This window comes from Simochromis diagramma, unplaced genomic scaffold (genome assembly GCF_900408965.1).
Source record: "Simochromis diagramma unplaced genomic scaffold, fSimDia1.1 OVJJ01000320.1, whole genome shotgun sequence".
Lineage (NCBI taxonomy): Eukaryota > Metazoa > Chordata > Actinopteri > Cichliformes > Cichlidae > Simochromis > Simochromis diagramma.
The window spans coordinates 850,135-863,010 of NW_024386773.1; the positions used below are offsets into that span (position 1 = coordinate 850,135).

The 12,876-nt window shown below is 37.3% G+C and overlaps 1 protein-coding gene across 2 annotated transcripts; it reads left to right on the forward strand.

Annotated features, from left to right (window-relative positions):
* Window positions 1-921: 921 nt before the first annotated feature.
* gnb1b (guanine nucleotide binding protein (G protein), beta polypeptide 1b) lies at window positions 922-12,127 on the forward strand. Of its 2 annotated transcripts, none has more exons than XM_040001641.1 (11): window positions 922-1,067; window positions 6,247-6,356; window positions 6,537-6,575; window positions 6,656-6,762; window positions 6,937-7,000; window positions 8,578-8,740; window positions 9,051-9,117; window positions 9,207-9,408; window positions 9,520-9,736; window positions 9,874-9,989; window positions 10,347-12,127. In XM_040001641.1, exons 2-10 carry the CDS (start codon window positions 6,300-6,302, stop codon window positions 9,978-9,980), a joined length of 1,023 nt encoding a protein of 340 aa, XP_039857575.1. In that variant the 5' UTR covers window positions 922-1,067; window positions 6,247-6,299; the 3' UTR covers window positions 9,981-9,989; window positions 10,347-12,127. The 2 variants fall into 2 exon arrangements, with proteins under 2 accessions (XP_039857575.1, XP_039857565.1); XM_040001631.1 differs by having other exon boundaries at window positions 926-1,369.
* The last annotated feature ends 749 nt before the right edge of the window (window positions 12,128-12,876 follow it).

Sequence of the window (12,876 nt, forward strand, 5' to 3'; positions counted from 1 at the left end):
ATCGCGGCATATGTTGAAAAAGTAATCATACAATTTTTCTGAGTGTTTTTTCCCCAGTTGTTTTCTTATTTTGAATCATGAACTTTGACCTTAAGTGCAATAACTGAGGCTTCCAGTTCTTTAGATGTTGTAATGGGTTCTTTGTGACCTCCTGGATGAGTCGTCGGTGCACTCATGGAGTAATTTTGACAGATCGGCCACTCATGGGAAGGTTCACCTCTGTTCTACGTTTTTTTAATTTGTGGATAATGGCCTTCACCGTGGTTGACTGGAAAAAAATCTTGGAAATGGATTTGTAACCCAGAATGATAGATGTGAGTGGCTTTATCATCTATTCTTGGGTTGCTTTTGAGACCTTTTAACTTGCTATTTAATTACTTGATGTCTTGATTCTGCAGGTCTGGCAGTAATCAGGCCTGAGTGTAGCTCCTGAAATTGACTCAGTTTTCAGAAGAAAAAAAATGTGGTTACTCACAGTTAATTCATAATTTCACAAAGGGGATTTGGGGAAGTAGCTGGGTAATTATGTTTTCACGTAGGGCCATAGGGTTTGGATATCTTCTTTCACAGTTAATAAATGAAATAATCATTTTTTAAAAAGTGCATTTTATCAACAAGAGTGGAAAATATACGAAAAACTAAGAAATCGGGAAGGGAGCAAATGCCCCCCCCCCCTACAGCACTGTACTGAAATCATGATTACCACTTCCTACTTTAGAAGCGAAGTTGGGGCCCTGTTTACTCGATCTTTAACTTCGGCTCCTTTGCTGAGAACATAAGCGAACACTGTGCTCTCTTAAACTGTATTGTGCTCGAATTAAATACGCCTGTACAAAATTAGACGTGCTAAACATCGCTGCAAGGGGGCTGATGATAATTGTAGCATCTCCAGTTATAGAACTCCAATCGAAGGTTCTCTCTCCCTCTCTGCTGCAACGTGGGGTTTCCCAGCGCTGACTGCAGGGTTACCGCGCCCATCTCATCGCTCGGTGGCCGGACAAGAGTGTTACTACGGAAAGGGCAGATGTTAAGCTCGGCAAAAGGGAGACAGTAGGCTGTCTTGTTGGGTGAGCTTTAGTGAATTTAAAGATTGGCTTTTTATCTGCCTGGGCAGTGCCTTCATTAAAGGGCTTTAGTGGGTGTGATTCCCCCCTCTCCGTCCCCTCTCCGGTTGGTTGACTGAGGTTGTCAAGCTCCCCCAGCCGTAGCCTGCGTTCGGGAAGGGCTACTCCTCGGAAAACTACGCTAGCTGGCTTAAGCTAGTTAGTAAGCTAGCGTTGTGGTGTTCGTTGATGCGTGGATCGGAGATACACACCGTCCCGTGTTCCAGTCAATGCCCAAACTCAAAAACAGGCGCAAATTGAATCAGGTAAGGCAAAATGAAGCGACCAGCACACTGCTTTTAGAGCTGTAATTGTAACTGTTCTACCTTTAGCTAATGAATTGTGGCGGAATTGAACTGCCCGGGGGTGGGGTAGCAGTAGCCTAGCCTTCTAGTTAGCAGGGGTTAGCTAGCATTAAGTTGGCTATTTTGCCATAAGAGTGTTTGCATCGGTGGATCCCGGTGTAGAGTATTAGCTGCAAATTAAATGACAGAACTTAACTAGTATCCAAGCATCTGAGCAACGTTAGCTACAATTAATGTCGGCGGAAGCTTCTGGCTGGCGTTTAAGTAATAATGTTGGCCCAGCGGAGGTGCTTCTTGATATAAAATGCATTGATAACCATATGATATAAGAGACAACTGCAGTAATCATGCTTAAATTTAAAGCTTCACTGATTGCACTGACTTACATTATAATCGAAATGGTATATTTAAAGATTTTGTGAGTTGATGATGACATACTGGGTTGGGCTGGAACAATAAACGTCCCGTAATAACAGCAAACAGTGTTTTTCTTGTGATTAAAAAGAGTGGGTTATAGCATCACTTGTTAACTGCGCACGCTTCTGTGGATTAAATTGCAACACTTATTTAACGTAAATGCCATTGCCGCGTTTACACCCTGTTTTTACCAGCCGAGCAAATAAGTTAGCATATCGGTGCCTGTCTGCAACAAAACGGCCGCGTCGATGCAACGCCTTAACTCGTGTTGGGAACATTACTTATCAACAGCCAGCTAACTTGCAGGTTTCATGGATTTAGTTTATTTTTTCTTTCTGTATTCGCTTATTTTCTGAAAGGTCATTTGCTTTATGAAAAACACCCAGCCCCCCTTCCCTCCCCCCTTTTTTTCTTCTTGCATTTGTCGCTTGCTGGAGTAAAACAGGCCATCGCCGCCCGACCTTGCAGTTTTACAGTCTTCCCCCTCCCTCCGTCTGCTGCAAGATTAAAAGGACCAAATAAATTTACGTGGTAATCAAATTAACTTGGAAGTACTGCGTTTAACAAGATTGTTAGTATGTAAGTAAGTGGATCTCCGAAGGCCAATTCACAAGCCAGTTTTCTGGTTTACCCACTGTTGCTTAAAAGCTAACTACATAGCACTCTGTATAATTGCGGAAGAGCGGCGGAGTCTTCCCTGAAGTGACTGTGGTTACGTTATTTTGCATTAGATAATTCTGGCTATTTGGTTCGCGTGTTATGAAATTTTGCGAGTGTTGCGTTACATTGACTCTGCTCGTTTCCAGGCATTTTTAACCCTTGTGTGTAACTGTTCTTAATAAGGTGACTAATTTTTTGAATATTAGCTCTGCCCTGCCTGCAGGCCTACTCTGTCGAGCTTGCTAACAAGCTAACTAGCGGACAGCAGTCTGCAAGATGGCGTTTAGCTGCATCTTCAGTGCAAGTCATATTATTTTTACACTGTGCAGCACTCAGTATTTTTGCCACCTTATTGTGCAGAATTGCGTGTAATTTCCTCCTGAAATGTGCGTGCAGCCTCTGTAGAGTAACCTACTAAACAAATTCAAACCAAAAGCGGAGTTAAAACAGCTATCCGGCAGCCATTCAAATGCAACGCAAAGTCCAATGCAAATGATTTCATTGTGACTGTTGTAGGCAAATCACAGTACTGCACACAATGTCTGTGTCAACTATCAGTACAACCCATACACTGTTGGTTAAACCTTTGCACACAAACACGTTAGTTCATGCTGTTGATTGATACTAGTACATTTTATTTCTGTCACAAAATCTGTTTGCATTGTTGTTAAAACTACCAATAGTGTTTTGAAATTAATTGTATGTTACTGGATTCCTTCAGAAAGTAGTCCTACTTGTATCTGGTCACAACTGCATGAGAGGATCTGTAATATGGTTGCGATGTCATTGGAAGCTGAAAATCCTGGCAATTTCTCAAAGCAAGTGCCTGGATTAGTTGTGTGTAAAAGAATTAAGATTAATCTCATCCTTTTATGATTGGAAAAACATATTTCTAATGCCTGGACAGGCTTTGCCAGCTGTTTACATTAGTGGACATGGATAGGATTAGAGACTCATTGACTGAGGATTTTAGCTTTTAGGATTATGGAGTTGCTCAGTGATACTGCTGGTTATGGCTTTTTCTGTGATCCAGCTTTAGACCTGTGAAACATTGCATTATTATTATTATTTAACAGTACAGATAAGCCGGTATGTTCTTGAGAACAAATGTTTGTTTATCTAGTGAAACATACACATTTAACTGAAAATGTAGAAGACACCTAAAATAGCAGACACAATCTGCCCTTAAGGGACTTGAAAACTAGTGAGCTGCAACTTCAGGCTGTTTGCCACTGCTCATTGTTTATCATGCAGTCAGCTGACCCTGATCAGGCGCTTGGAAAGGAGAAGTGATGAGGGAGAGGAACTCCTTAACTGTAAGCATCCACAGAGGTCAACAAGATTGAATTTGTATTTTATTTATTTTTTTATTTCTGAATGTAGAATATTTAAAACTCAGATTTATAACATGACTTCAGGCTATTCCACATTAACATTTGCCGCTGGAATTTATTTTTATTTTTTGGGGAATTTGGCAGTTTAAGAAAGGACAAAAAAGATGTAGGTGTCTTATTTCATCGGACTCAAGTTTGAATTTAAAACATTGAACATTGAGTAGCACTTTAAAACTAACAGCTTTTCATAGTTTAGTTGTGATAGATACTCATCAGTTTAACTTAAAAGAATTTAATTTAAATTCATTGGAAAAGTTCAAAATCAGGCAGAGTTACTTATCTAACCTCCTTTTTCTGTAGTTGTTTCCAACTCTGTGTACTAAATAAAAAACTCTTATGTTTTATTTTTGAGTTCATGGGATTAATTATACTTAAAGTTAAGACAGGAAACTCTACATTAGTGTAGTAAATATTTCTAACTTCAATTATTAGTTCTTTTATTTTTCTCAGGTTGAGAGAAGTTGGGAATATAGTTTTAAAATTATGTTTTAAGAGGTTTTCAAGGTGAGAATGGCATCCTGCTGTCACTGGATGATGCTTAATCATGATTGCGTTCCATGACACATTTATTATAAGATTAATGAGCATAAGAGGATAACTTGAGTTAGAAAGGCCAACCAGTCAGACAACTTAAACGATAGTGTAGATAAGGTTGAGAAGACGTTCAGTCTTGTCCTGCAACTTCTAGTAACATAGGTGAGCTGACAGAAAAACACAAGGTAAGGTAACTAGTAGGGCAGTGCTAGTTAACTTGATCTTTAGTCACTTTACAATCATATTTAAATCTGTACTGCATTTTGTTTTTAATTTCTGGGTTAATTAGGTTTGGTAATGTTATTTATTTTTCACTTTTAAGCTGTTACATGTGTAACAAGTAAAAATTCTGAGTTTAACTTTGTGACCGTCGTCTTCAGTATCCGTATAATAGAAGGAAGTTACAATTCTTTAGAAAGAATTTGGCTTCCAAGCGTTCACATGTTCTAAGAATACAATAACTCTTGAATCTGTAGAAAATTATGGCTGATCTTACATTTGGTCAAAACTGAGTGTTTTCTCCACTTCAGGTTGGTAACTTATTTACTCTTTGCAGTTCAATACAGAAGTATCCGTTTCCCATTTTAAATGCAAAGAGATGTCCCGTGTGCAGCTTCAGGTTGGTTTTGTAAAGTATTTTTGTTCACTGCACTTTCATAATTCATTAGATGGATTTTACCACAAGGTTATTTGTCTTACAGGATAACTGGAGTCAGTATAAGAACATTTGTCCAACTAATAATCCTCCTACTGACCTTATTATTAAATTCAATACTATATTCATAAATCCATTCCTACCTGTTGATTGCAGCCATCTTTTAGGTGTTTCATTCTTCTATCTTAGGAAAACCTTACTTTTCGTTACTCTTAAGTATGCTGACGTGGACGTTACTGAAATGGACAGTTAACAAATGTTCCAACCATAACAGAAATTAAAATGGTAGATGAATCTGTCATGCTAAATGCAGTTTTAGTTCAGTATTGCATTGCTGAGCTTTTGTCTTTTTCCTGATATCTTACATGTGAATGAAATCAGTGTCTCATACAAAGAAACTGATTTCAGACACACTGGGAATGATAGATGTGTGTATATGTATGTATATATATATGTATGTATGTATGTATATATATATATATATATATATATGTATGTATGTATGTATGTGTGTATGTATGTATGTGTGTATGTGTGTATGTGTGTATGTGTGTATGTATGTATGTGTGTATGTATGTATGTATGTGTATATATATGTATATGTATGTGTGTATATATATATATATATATATATATATATATATATATATATAATATATATATATATATATATATATATATCTCTCTCAATCATCAGTAAAATTAATATGTATATAGTTTATTAGCTGAACTTTGAGCGTGCCTCGCGGCTCTGTATTAATATAAGTGGCTTATTGATCACTGAAATTCTTAGTATCCCAGGGATTGAGGTCAACAGGATAATGACTGCTTTTCGGATCACTGGAAAGTCATGCGTTAACAAGATTTGTCTGGCAATATGAATTGTGTGTCAGGATTTAGCTGGTGACATTGAGGTGGGAAAGTAAGGTTGAAGCATGAACTGCACATTGGACATATTGTAGGTAAACAATTCTTTTCCTTTTTTTTTTTTTTTTTTTTTTTTTTTTCCCCCATCAATTCAATCAAAACAATCTCGGTGAAAATCTTTATCCACTGCAGGTCTGTGAGCTGCGTTCAGACCCATTTTGCGTTTGTCTTCATTACAGCTTTGATTTTAAAATGGTTTTCTTGAAAGATTAAAGTTCCTCATATTTCCTTTGTTTTTGTTGCTTTTTTAGAGCAACAAGTGCCCGTGGTAGCTGGAGTAAGGTAATTGAAAAAGCAGAATAAGATGAGTGAACTGGACCAGTTACGCCAAGAGGCAGAGCAGCTCAAGAATCAGATCAGAGTGAGTAACAAAGTATCACTTCTCCACATAAAAGCATACAGACGTTTATTCTGAAAAATCTGACAGCCCTTCCAGTCGAGACTGGTGTGAGATGGAAAATGTCTGACCAAAGTGTTGACCCCCCCCCCCCCCCCCCCCCTTTTTTTTTTTTTTTTTTTTTTTTTTTTGGTGTCTCCTCAGGATGCCAGGAAAGCATGTGCAGATGCCACACTATCACAGGTAACATTTAACTTTTCATAGTGTTTGGGTTGAAAAGCATTTGATGGGAAATGAACCTTATAGCACTTAATGTTTTACAGATCACAGCTAACATTGACCCTGTTGGCCGAATCCAGATGCGTACAAGACGAACGCTGCGGGGCCATTTGGCTAAAATATATGCCATGCATTGGGGAACAGATTCTAGGTAAAAACCTAACAGCCAGAATATGATTTGTGGAGCATAGTGAACTTTGTGTCTTTCAGCAGTTTATGCATATTTTTCTATTGTTTTTAACTCTGGATAAAAAAATAGATGCGTGACAACCCCTGGATACTGTGTTAGTGATGTTCATATTACTGTTCTTTTCTTTTTTTGTAGGCTCTTGGTCAGTGCCTCTCAAGATGGCAAACTTATTATTTGGGATAGCTATACCACAAATAAGGTAATTTTCTTCATTATTATTTTATAATGAGGACTAATGGAATAATAGGCAAATCTTGTGTTTAATCTAGTTGACAGGTAATAACAACACAGCCTTACAAAGCGCAGACAAAAAAAGTGCGGTCATCTTCATTCTGATTTTTTAAAATGTTTACATAGATTGGATACTAAAAGTGATCTTGAAATTAATAAAACTATATACATTTAGTTTACCTTTTAAGTTGTTCCTTTTGTACTATGTTGTATTTCTTTATGGGATAAAACAATTTTTTTTGAACCTATGAGGATATGTTGAATTGAAAAGAGGGAAAACTTATATTTAAAAGTGTTGCAGATCAGCTGAGCAAGAGGCATTTGTGCCCTTTCCCCTGAGGCTGATGTGTCTGGTGTGCAGTTGTTGATATCGGAGGAATGAGTACACTGTTTTAATGCCTAAAAGGTAATCTGGCTTCTCCACCAAAGACAGAAGTTTCTTCGGGATCCTTAAAAAGCTTTCTGACTTGTTTGGGATACTGAAGAACCTTTTGGGGTAATATAATTTAACATGATACTGTGGACAATGATCCAGCTGGTAATAAAAAGATTAAAGGGTAATTCTTCCAACATTAAAGGGTAGATAGAGGTTTGATTTGTTTATGGGATACTTTAATGCAAGGCTGGTTATTTCATCCTCTTGTTTAATTAAGCTGTTGCATTATGGTGTCCCTAAGCAGCAAATTATTGACTGATATCATGTTTCCATTGAAATGGAAAAATTACGGCCGTGATTTTTACAGGATGCTGTCTAATATCTCAACAGTGCAGCCTCTTCTGAGTTGTAGCTTGGGTCACAAGAACTTACTTTGTGATCTGGCAGTACCTCACAATAGCTTATTTTTATAGTTTAGACTTGAAAAGAATTTGGCAGTTTTTTTTTTTTTTTTTTGTTTGTTTAGAAACATCTTTTGTTCAGTTTAAATTTCAGGCCTAGGCTTGTCCTCGAAGGAACCATTGGAAACTTGTCAGCAAGCCACCAGAGCGTTCTTTGCTGTAAGCTTTGGTTCACTGCTGCAGTCAGGTTGTTGCGCTCTGGAGATTTTTTTCTTTTCTCTTAAAGGAACCTTGTGTTTGGCTTCTGTCTAACTACTCTACCATAAAGACCTTTTTGATGACGTGCTGACATGATTGTCTTCCTGGCAGAACTTTCTAAACTGTTTAATCCAATAATTTTGACATAGGTCAACTCTACTGAAGCCCTACACACAAATTTTAAGGACACATTAAATCCAGCAGGACACAGCTGACTACATCGTTGAGTGCTATAGCAAAGGGTCTGAATACTTGTTTAAAAGAAAGCTTGAAACTTTGAAGTGTAAAAAGTGAAGGAGTTGCAGTACTTTCTAAATTGTATAAATAAGTATTGACATTTATTTTATGCTTTATAAAGGCAGACTGACATTGTGTGTTAGTGTTTAAATGCCAAATTTAGTTATTGTAACATTGCTCTCCAAAAGGTATGTAATCCTATTTTAAAGATTTTGTTTCTTTGACAAAATGGAACTTAAGTATCTGTGCATGTGTCTGTTTGTTACTCTATAGGTTCATGCCATTCCACTTCGATCTTCCTGGGTCATGACTTGCGCATATGCGCCTTCAGGAAACTATGTGGCCTGTGGTGGCTTAGATAACATCTGTTCCATCTACAACCTGAAAACACGTGAGGGGAATGTACGTGTGAGCCGTGAGCTCGCTGGACATACAGGTAAATGGTTGTAAATGTCTTCTAAAACAGCAAAGTATCAGTTAAAACATGCTTCTTTTGCCATATTGTCTATGTTAACTTATAGTTGGATTCAACAAAACAGTGGCATGATAAGGTGTATGTTGCTTTAAAAATTTGTGTTAGCCTTTTTTTTTTTTTTTTTTAATTTTCAATGAATTCTAAATAACTGATCTATTTACTGCTAATTGATGATTAGCCGTAACTGCAAGTAGGGGTTAAATGTGCACTGCTAGTTCTACATTTGTCTTTCACTTGTGTATTAATGACTTCTATTGACTCTCAATATTAGGATACCTGTCCTGTTGTCGCTTTCTTGATGACAACCAGATTGTTACAAGCTCTGGAGATACCACTTGGTGAGTGAAAAGATGACATTGAGTTCCGTTAATGAGCGGTTAACGTGCTAGACAACAGGCAAACTGATTCTAAATCCTTTATTTCACAGTGCACTTTGGGACATTGAGACTGGCCAGCAGACAACCACATTTGCTGGACACACCGGTGATGTCATGAGCCTGTCACTCGCCCCTGACTCAAGGTTATTTGTCTCTGGTGCTTGTGATGCCTCTGCTAAACTCTGGGATGTTCGAGAGGGCATGTGCAGACAGACATTTACTGGCCATGAGTCTGACATTAATGCCATCTGTGTAAGTTCCATACACATGTAAATACAAGTGTTTTGCTTGCTAAATTTGTTTCCTGTTTGTTATTTCAATCGATAATTGGACAATAATTATTTCTGTTTTTGGAACTTGCAGTTTTTCCCTAATGGAAATGCCTTTGCCACGGGCTCTGATGATGCCACCTGCAGGCTGTTCGATCTGCGTGCTGATCAGGAATTAATGATCTATTCTCATGACAATATCATATGTGGCATCACCTCTGTGGCATTCTCAAAGAGTGGCCGCCTTCTTCTGGCAGGATATGATGACTTTAACTGCAATGTGTGGGACACACTAAAAGCTGATCGTGCTGGTTAGTATTGCTGAAAAAGCCTTTTATCTCCTTAGTGTTGGTAAATCCCAAGAGCACTTTGTAACATCCAAACTGATGTGACCTGTATTTCCTTAGTGCACTACTGTTAACTAAATGACAATTATGATTGCTTATAGGTGTGTTGGCTGGACATGACAACCGCGTTAGCTGCCTGGGAGTTACTGATGATGGCATGGCAGTTGCAACAGGATCCTGGGACAGTTTTCTGAAGATCTGGAATTGAAGCCTGAAGGTCCTTTTACTGTTTGATTGTTTGTTTGTTTTTGTTGGGGTTTTTTTTTTTTTTTTTTTTTTTTTTTTTTTGCATATTTTTTTTTTGGGTTTTTTTTCTTTTTTGTTATTATTATTATTATTTTATTTTTTTTACATTTGTATCCAAATAAATGCCAATTTCCCTCCAAAATCCAGTTACCTTTACGCTTGTTCCACACTTGGTTGTTGTTTGTAATGGGACACAATCAGTGCTTGATCTTTGTCCATCAAGTTTTAAGGTCTTAACCTGGCAGAACATTAAAAAAAAAAAAAAGGCTAAACAGTAGGTCAGATTAGATTATTCAAATCTTAAATTTAACCTTTCTTTGTTTCTCAGATGTTCATTTAACTCCAAAGTTGACTGGAAGACCATTACAACTTGAGAATGTTCACAGCATCTTCTTCAACACTGTTTAAACTGACTTGGACACCACAAAAACGAAGGGAAACCAATGCCTTTCCTACACAAAGAAGAGCACAATTGTTTATCACCTAGTTAAGAAAGGATCTCCTGTGGTATCAAATCCAAAACTTGTGCATTCCTTCTTGGACCATTTTATGTTACCTTGAAAGAGAAAACAACACTATCATCCCATGCAAATGTGTGCGTCTTGAAAGCAAATGTTGGAGTGTAATTGTACAAATTATTTAACTTTTTTTCCTTTTTTTTTTTTTTTTTTTTTTTTTTTTTTTTTTAAGATTTCTATTCTGATGGTTTGTTATTCTTGATGGCTTTTTTTTTTTTTTTTTTTTTTTTGTCATATTTCTTTAGTGGTTTTAGATATGTTTGAATTACAGCTTGTCTTTCTAATCCAGGTGAATCATATAAGACAGATGAGAAAAACATGCAGAAGTAAAAAGCTTGGATCATATTACACGAGCAGCTTTCAAAATGTCCATGATGTATTTATATACTAGCTGTTTTTGTTTCATCACAGCCTTTTGCACATGAAGCTTTGCCTCTCAACTAATACTGTGTTAACTAACCAAGCACATGCTATAAGTTATGAATGCTCATTCCAGTACAGAAAGAGTTATTACCAGTAAATTATCCAGTTAAGCCCCTTAATTCTTGTACATGCCTTTGACTTTTGGTGGGAAGGGTTTGGTTTAGGGTGCTGAGGTAACTGAGGCATGGCTCGATTTTACTATATGAAAGGGGATTTGTGTTTCGTATCCACTTTGAGTGAAACACCTCACCTGACTTAATAGACACTTCCTTTGCTTGGGACTGCAGTTGCAACTCTGTGAATGAAATGTACAAAATCAATGTCTGAAAATAATGGTCTGTTTTAAGTTAAGACATTTAATTTTGTCTGCCACGAGTTAATTTAGATGTGCATGCTGTAGACTTGCTTTCAATGGTGCAAAAATCCTAGATTTTTCTTTTGTTTCCAAAAAGGAGAGTAACCTGTTGATTGAACTTAATAGAGGCCAATTTATTTTTGGCTCAAACTCTGCATACATACATCATGTACTAATACTGGTAACGCTATGCACCAGAGTGAGCAAGAATGGAAACAGACTTATTATTGACTGCATACTTAATGTAAATTATGCTTACCAGTTCTATTGATGCCAATTTTGTAATAATTATAACAATCATTGTGAGAAATCTATCCTTGAAAAGTCCTTCTCTCTCCTTCAAATCTTCACACACACAATGGAACAGAAGTGTCCTCACACACTGTCCATACTAAAACTTTTTGTACATCCCCCCCCCCCCCCCCCTCCATTGGTCTTAAATTGAAAATCAGAACATCTGAATGACAACATTTTCACTGTATACAGAAGCACTTTTGTTAAAGTTGTGACATATTTTCACTTTTTTCTTTTTCTTTTTTCTTTTTTTTTTTTTCTTTTCCTTTCTGCGATGATGTACAATAAATGTGATGTATTCGTGTATGGCCACAAGTGAAAATGCAATTCAACTGAGGTGGATTCCCTTTTCTCTTTCCATTAATATTATAGAGCTCTGCACCCTTATGTACCTATTCACTTTTTGTATTTCATTTCGGTCTGTTGGTGTTCCACGGTGAGCTGGATGCAAGATAGATACTGTACTAAATTGTACTGTTATTGATTGGAAAATGTAATAAAAAGCTGTTTGAGATCTTGCTTTGTTGTGTTTTTGTGAGGGTTCTGTCAGAATCTTCTGATGTGCCATTTAAACAATTCACTGCTTTGTACAGCTTTGAGTTTTTGGAGGGAGCCTTAAAAAACTAACTTGTATGCAGTAATTGTATTGTGTTCACTAAAGAGAGACCGGATTTGTTTTTCTGACCTATGCAGAAGGAATTGTGATGCATCTGGATGTAGAAATTTTGAGTTTTTTAAAATTGTGTAACAGTGCTTGTATTATTACTCTTTATTGTCAGATTTCAGCAACATAATTTTATATGGTACCTTTTTTTTTTTTTCCCTCTCCTTTCAAGGATTTGAAAGTCACTTTCATATGACTTGAAGTAAAATTTCTCATTTGCACCCTGGTTAGAAACCAAGAAGGCGGCCCTGCTTCTGCTGGTGTAGATGTCTGTGCTGGTGGGGCTTTCACCGCCCTCACCAGAGTACCAGCATACCTCAGGTTCATGAGAAAGAATTGGTGTCCCTTCGTAAGTAGGTAGCAAGTGCTATGGCTCCAGGTAAAGTTCTCAATGAGAAACACCAAGGTACCTGAAAGTGGAGGCCACTCCCACAGATGAAGTGCAGAGGAGGAGGGGAGTTACCTTTTCTGCCGAAACCAATGATCATCACCTTTATTATCCCTGCACCAGCTTCCGTTGCTTTACCTCTTGTCTGTAGTCAGTCAATGTTGATCCCCAAACTTCTAAAATTGGTTTGTAAAACTGCTTTATGCACATGGAACT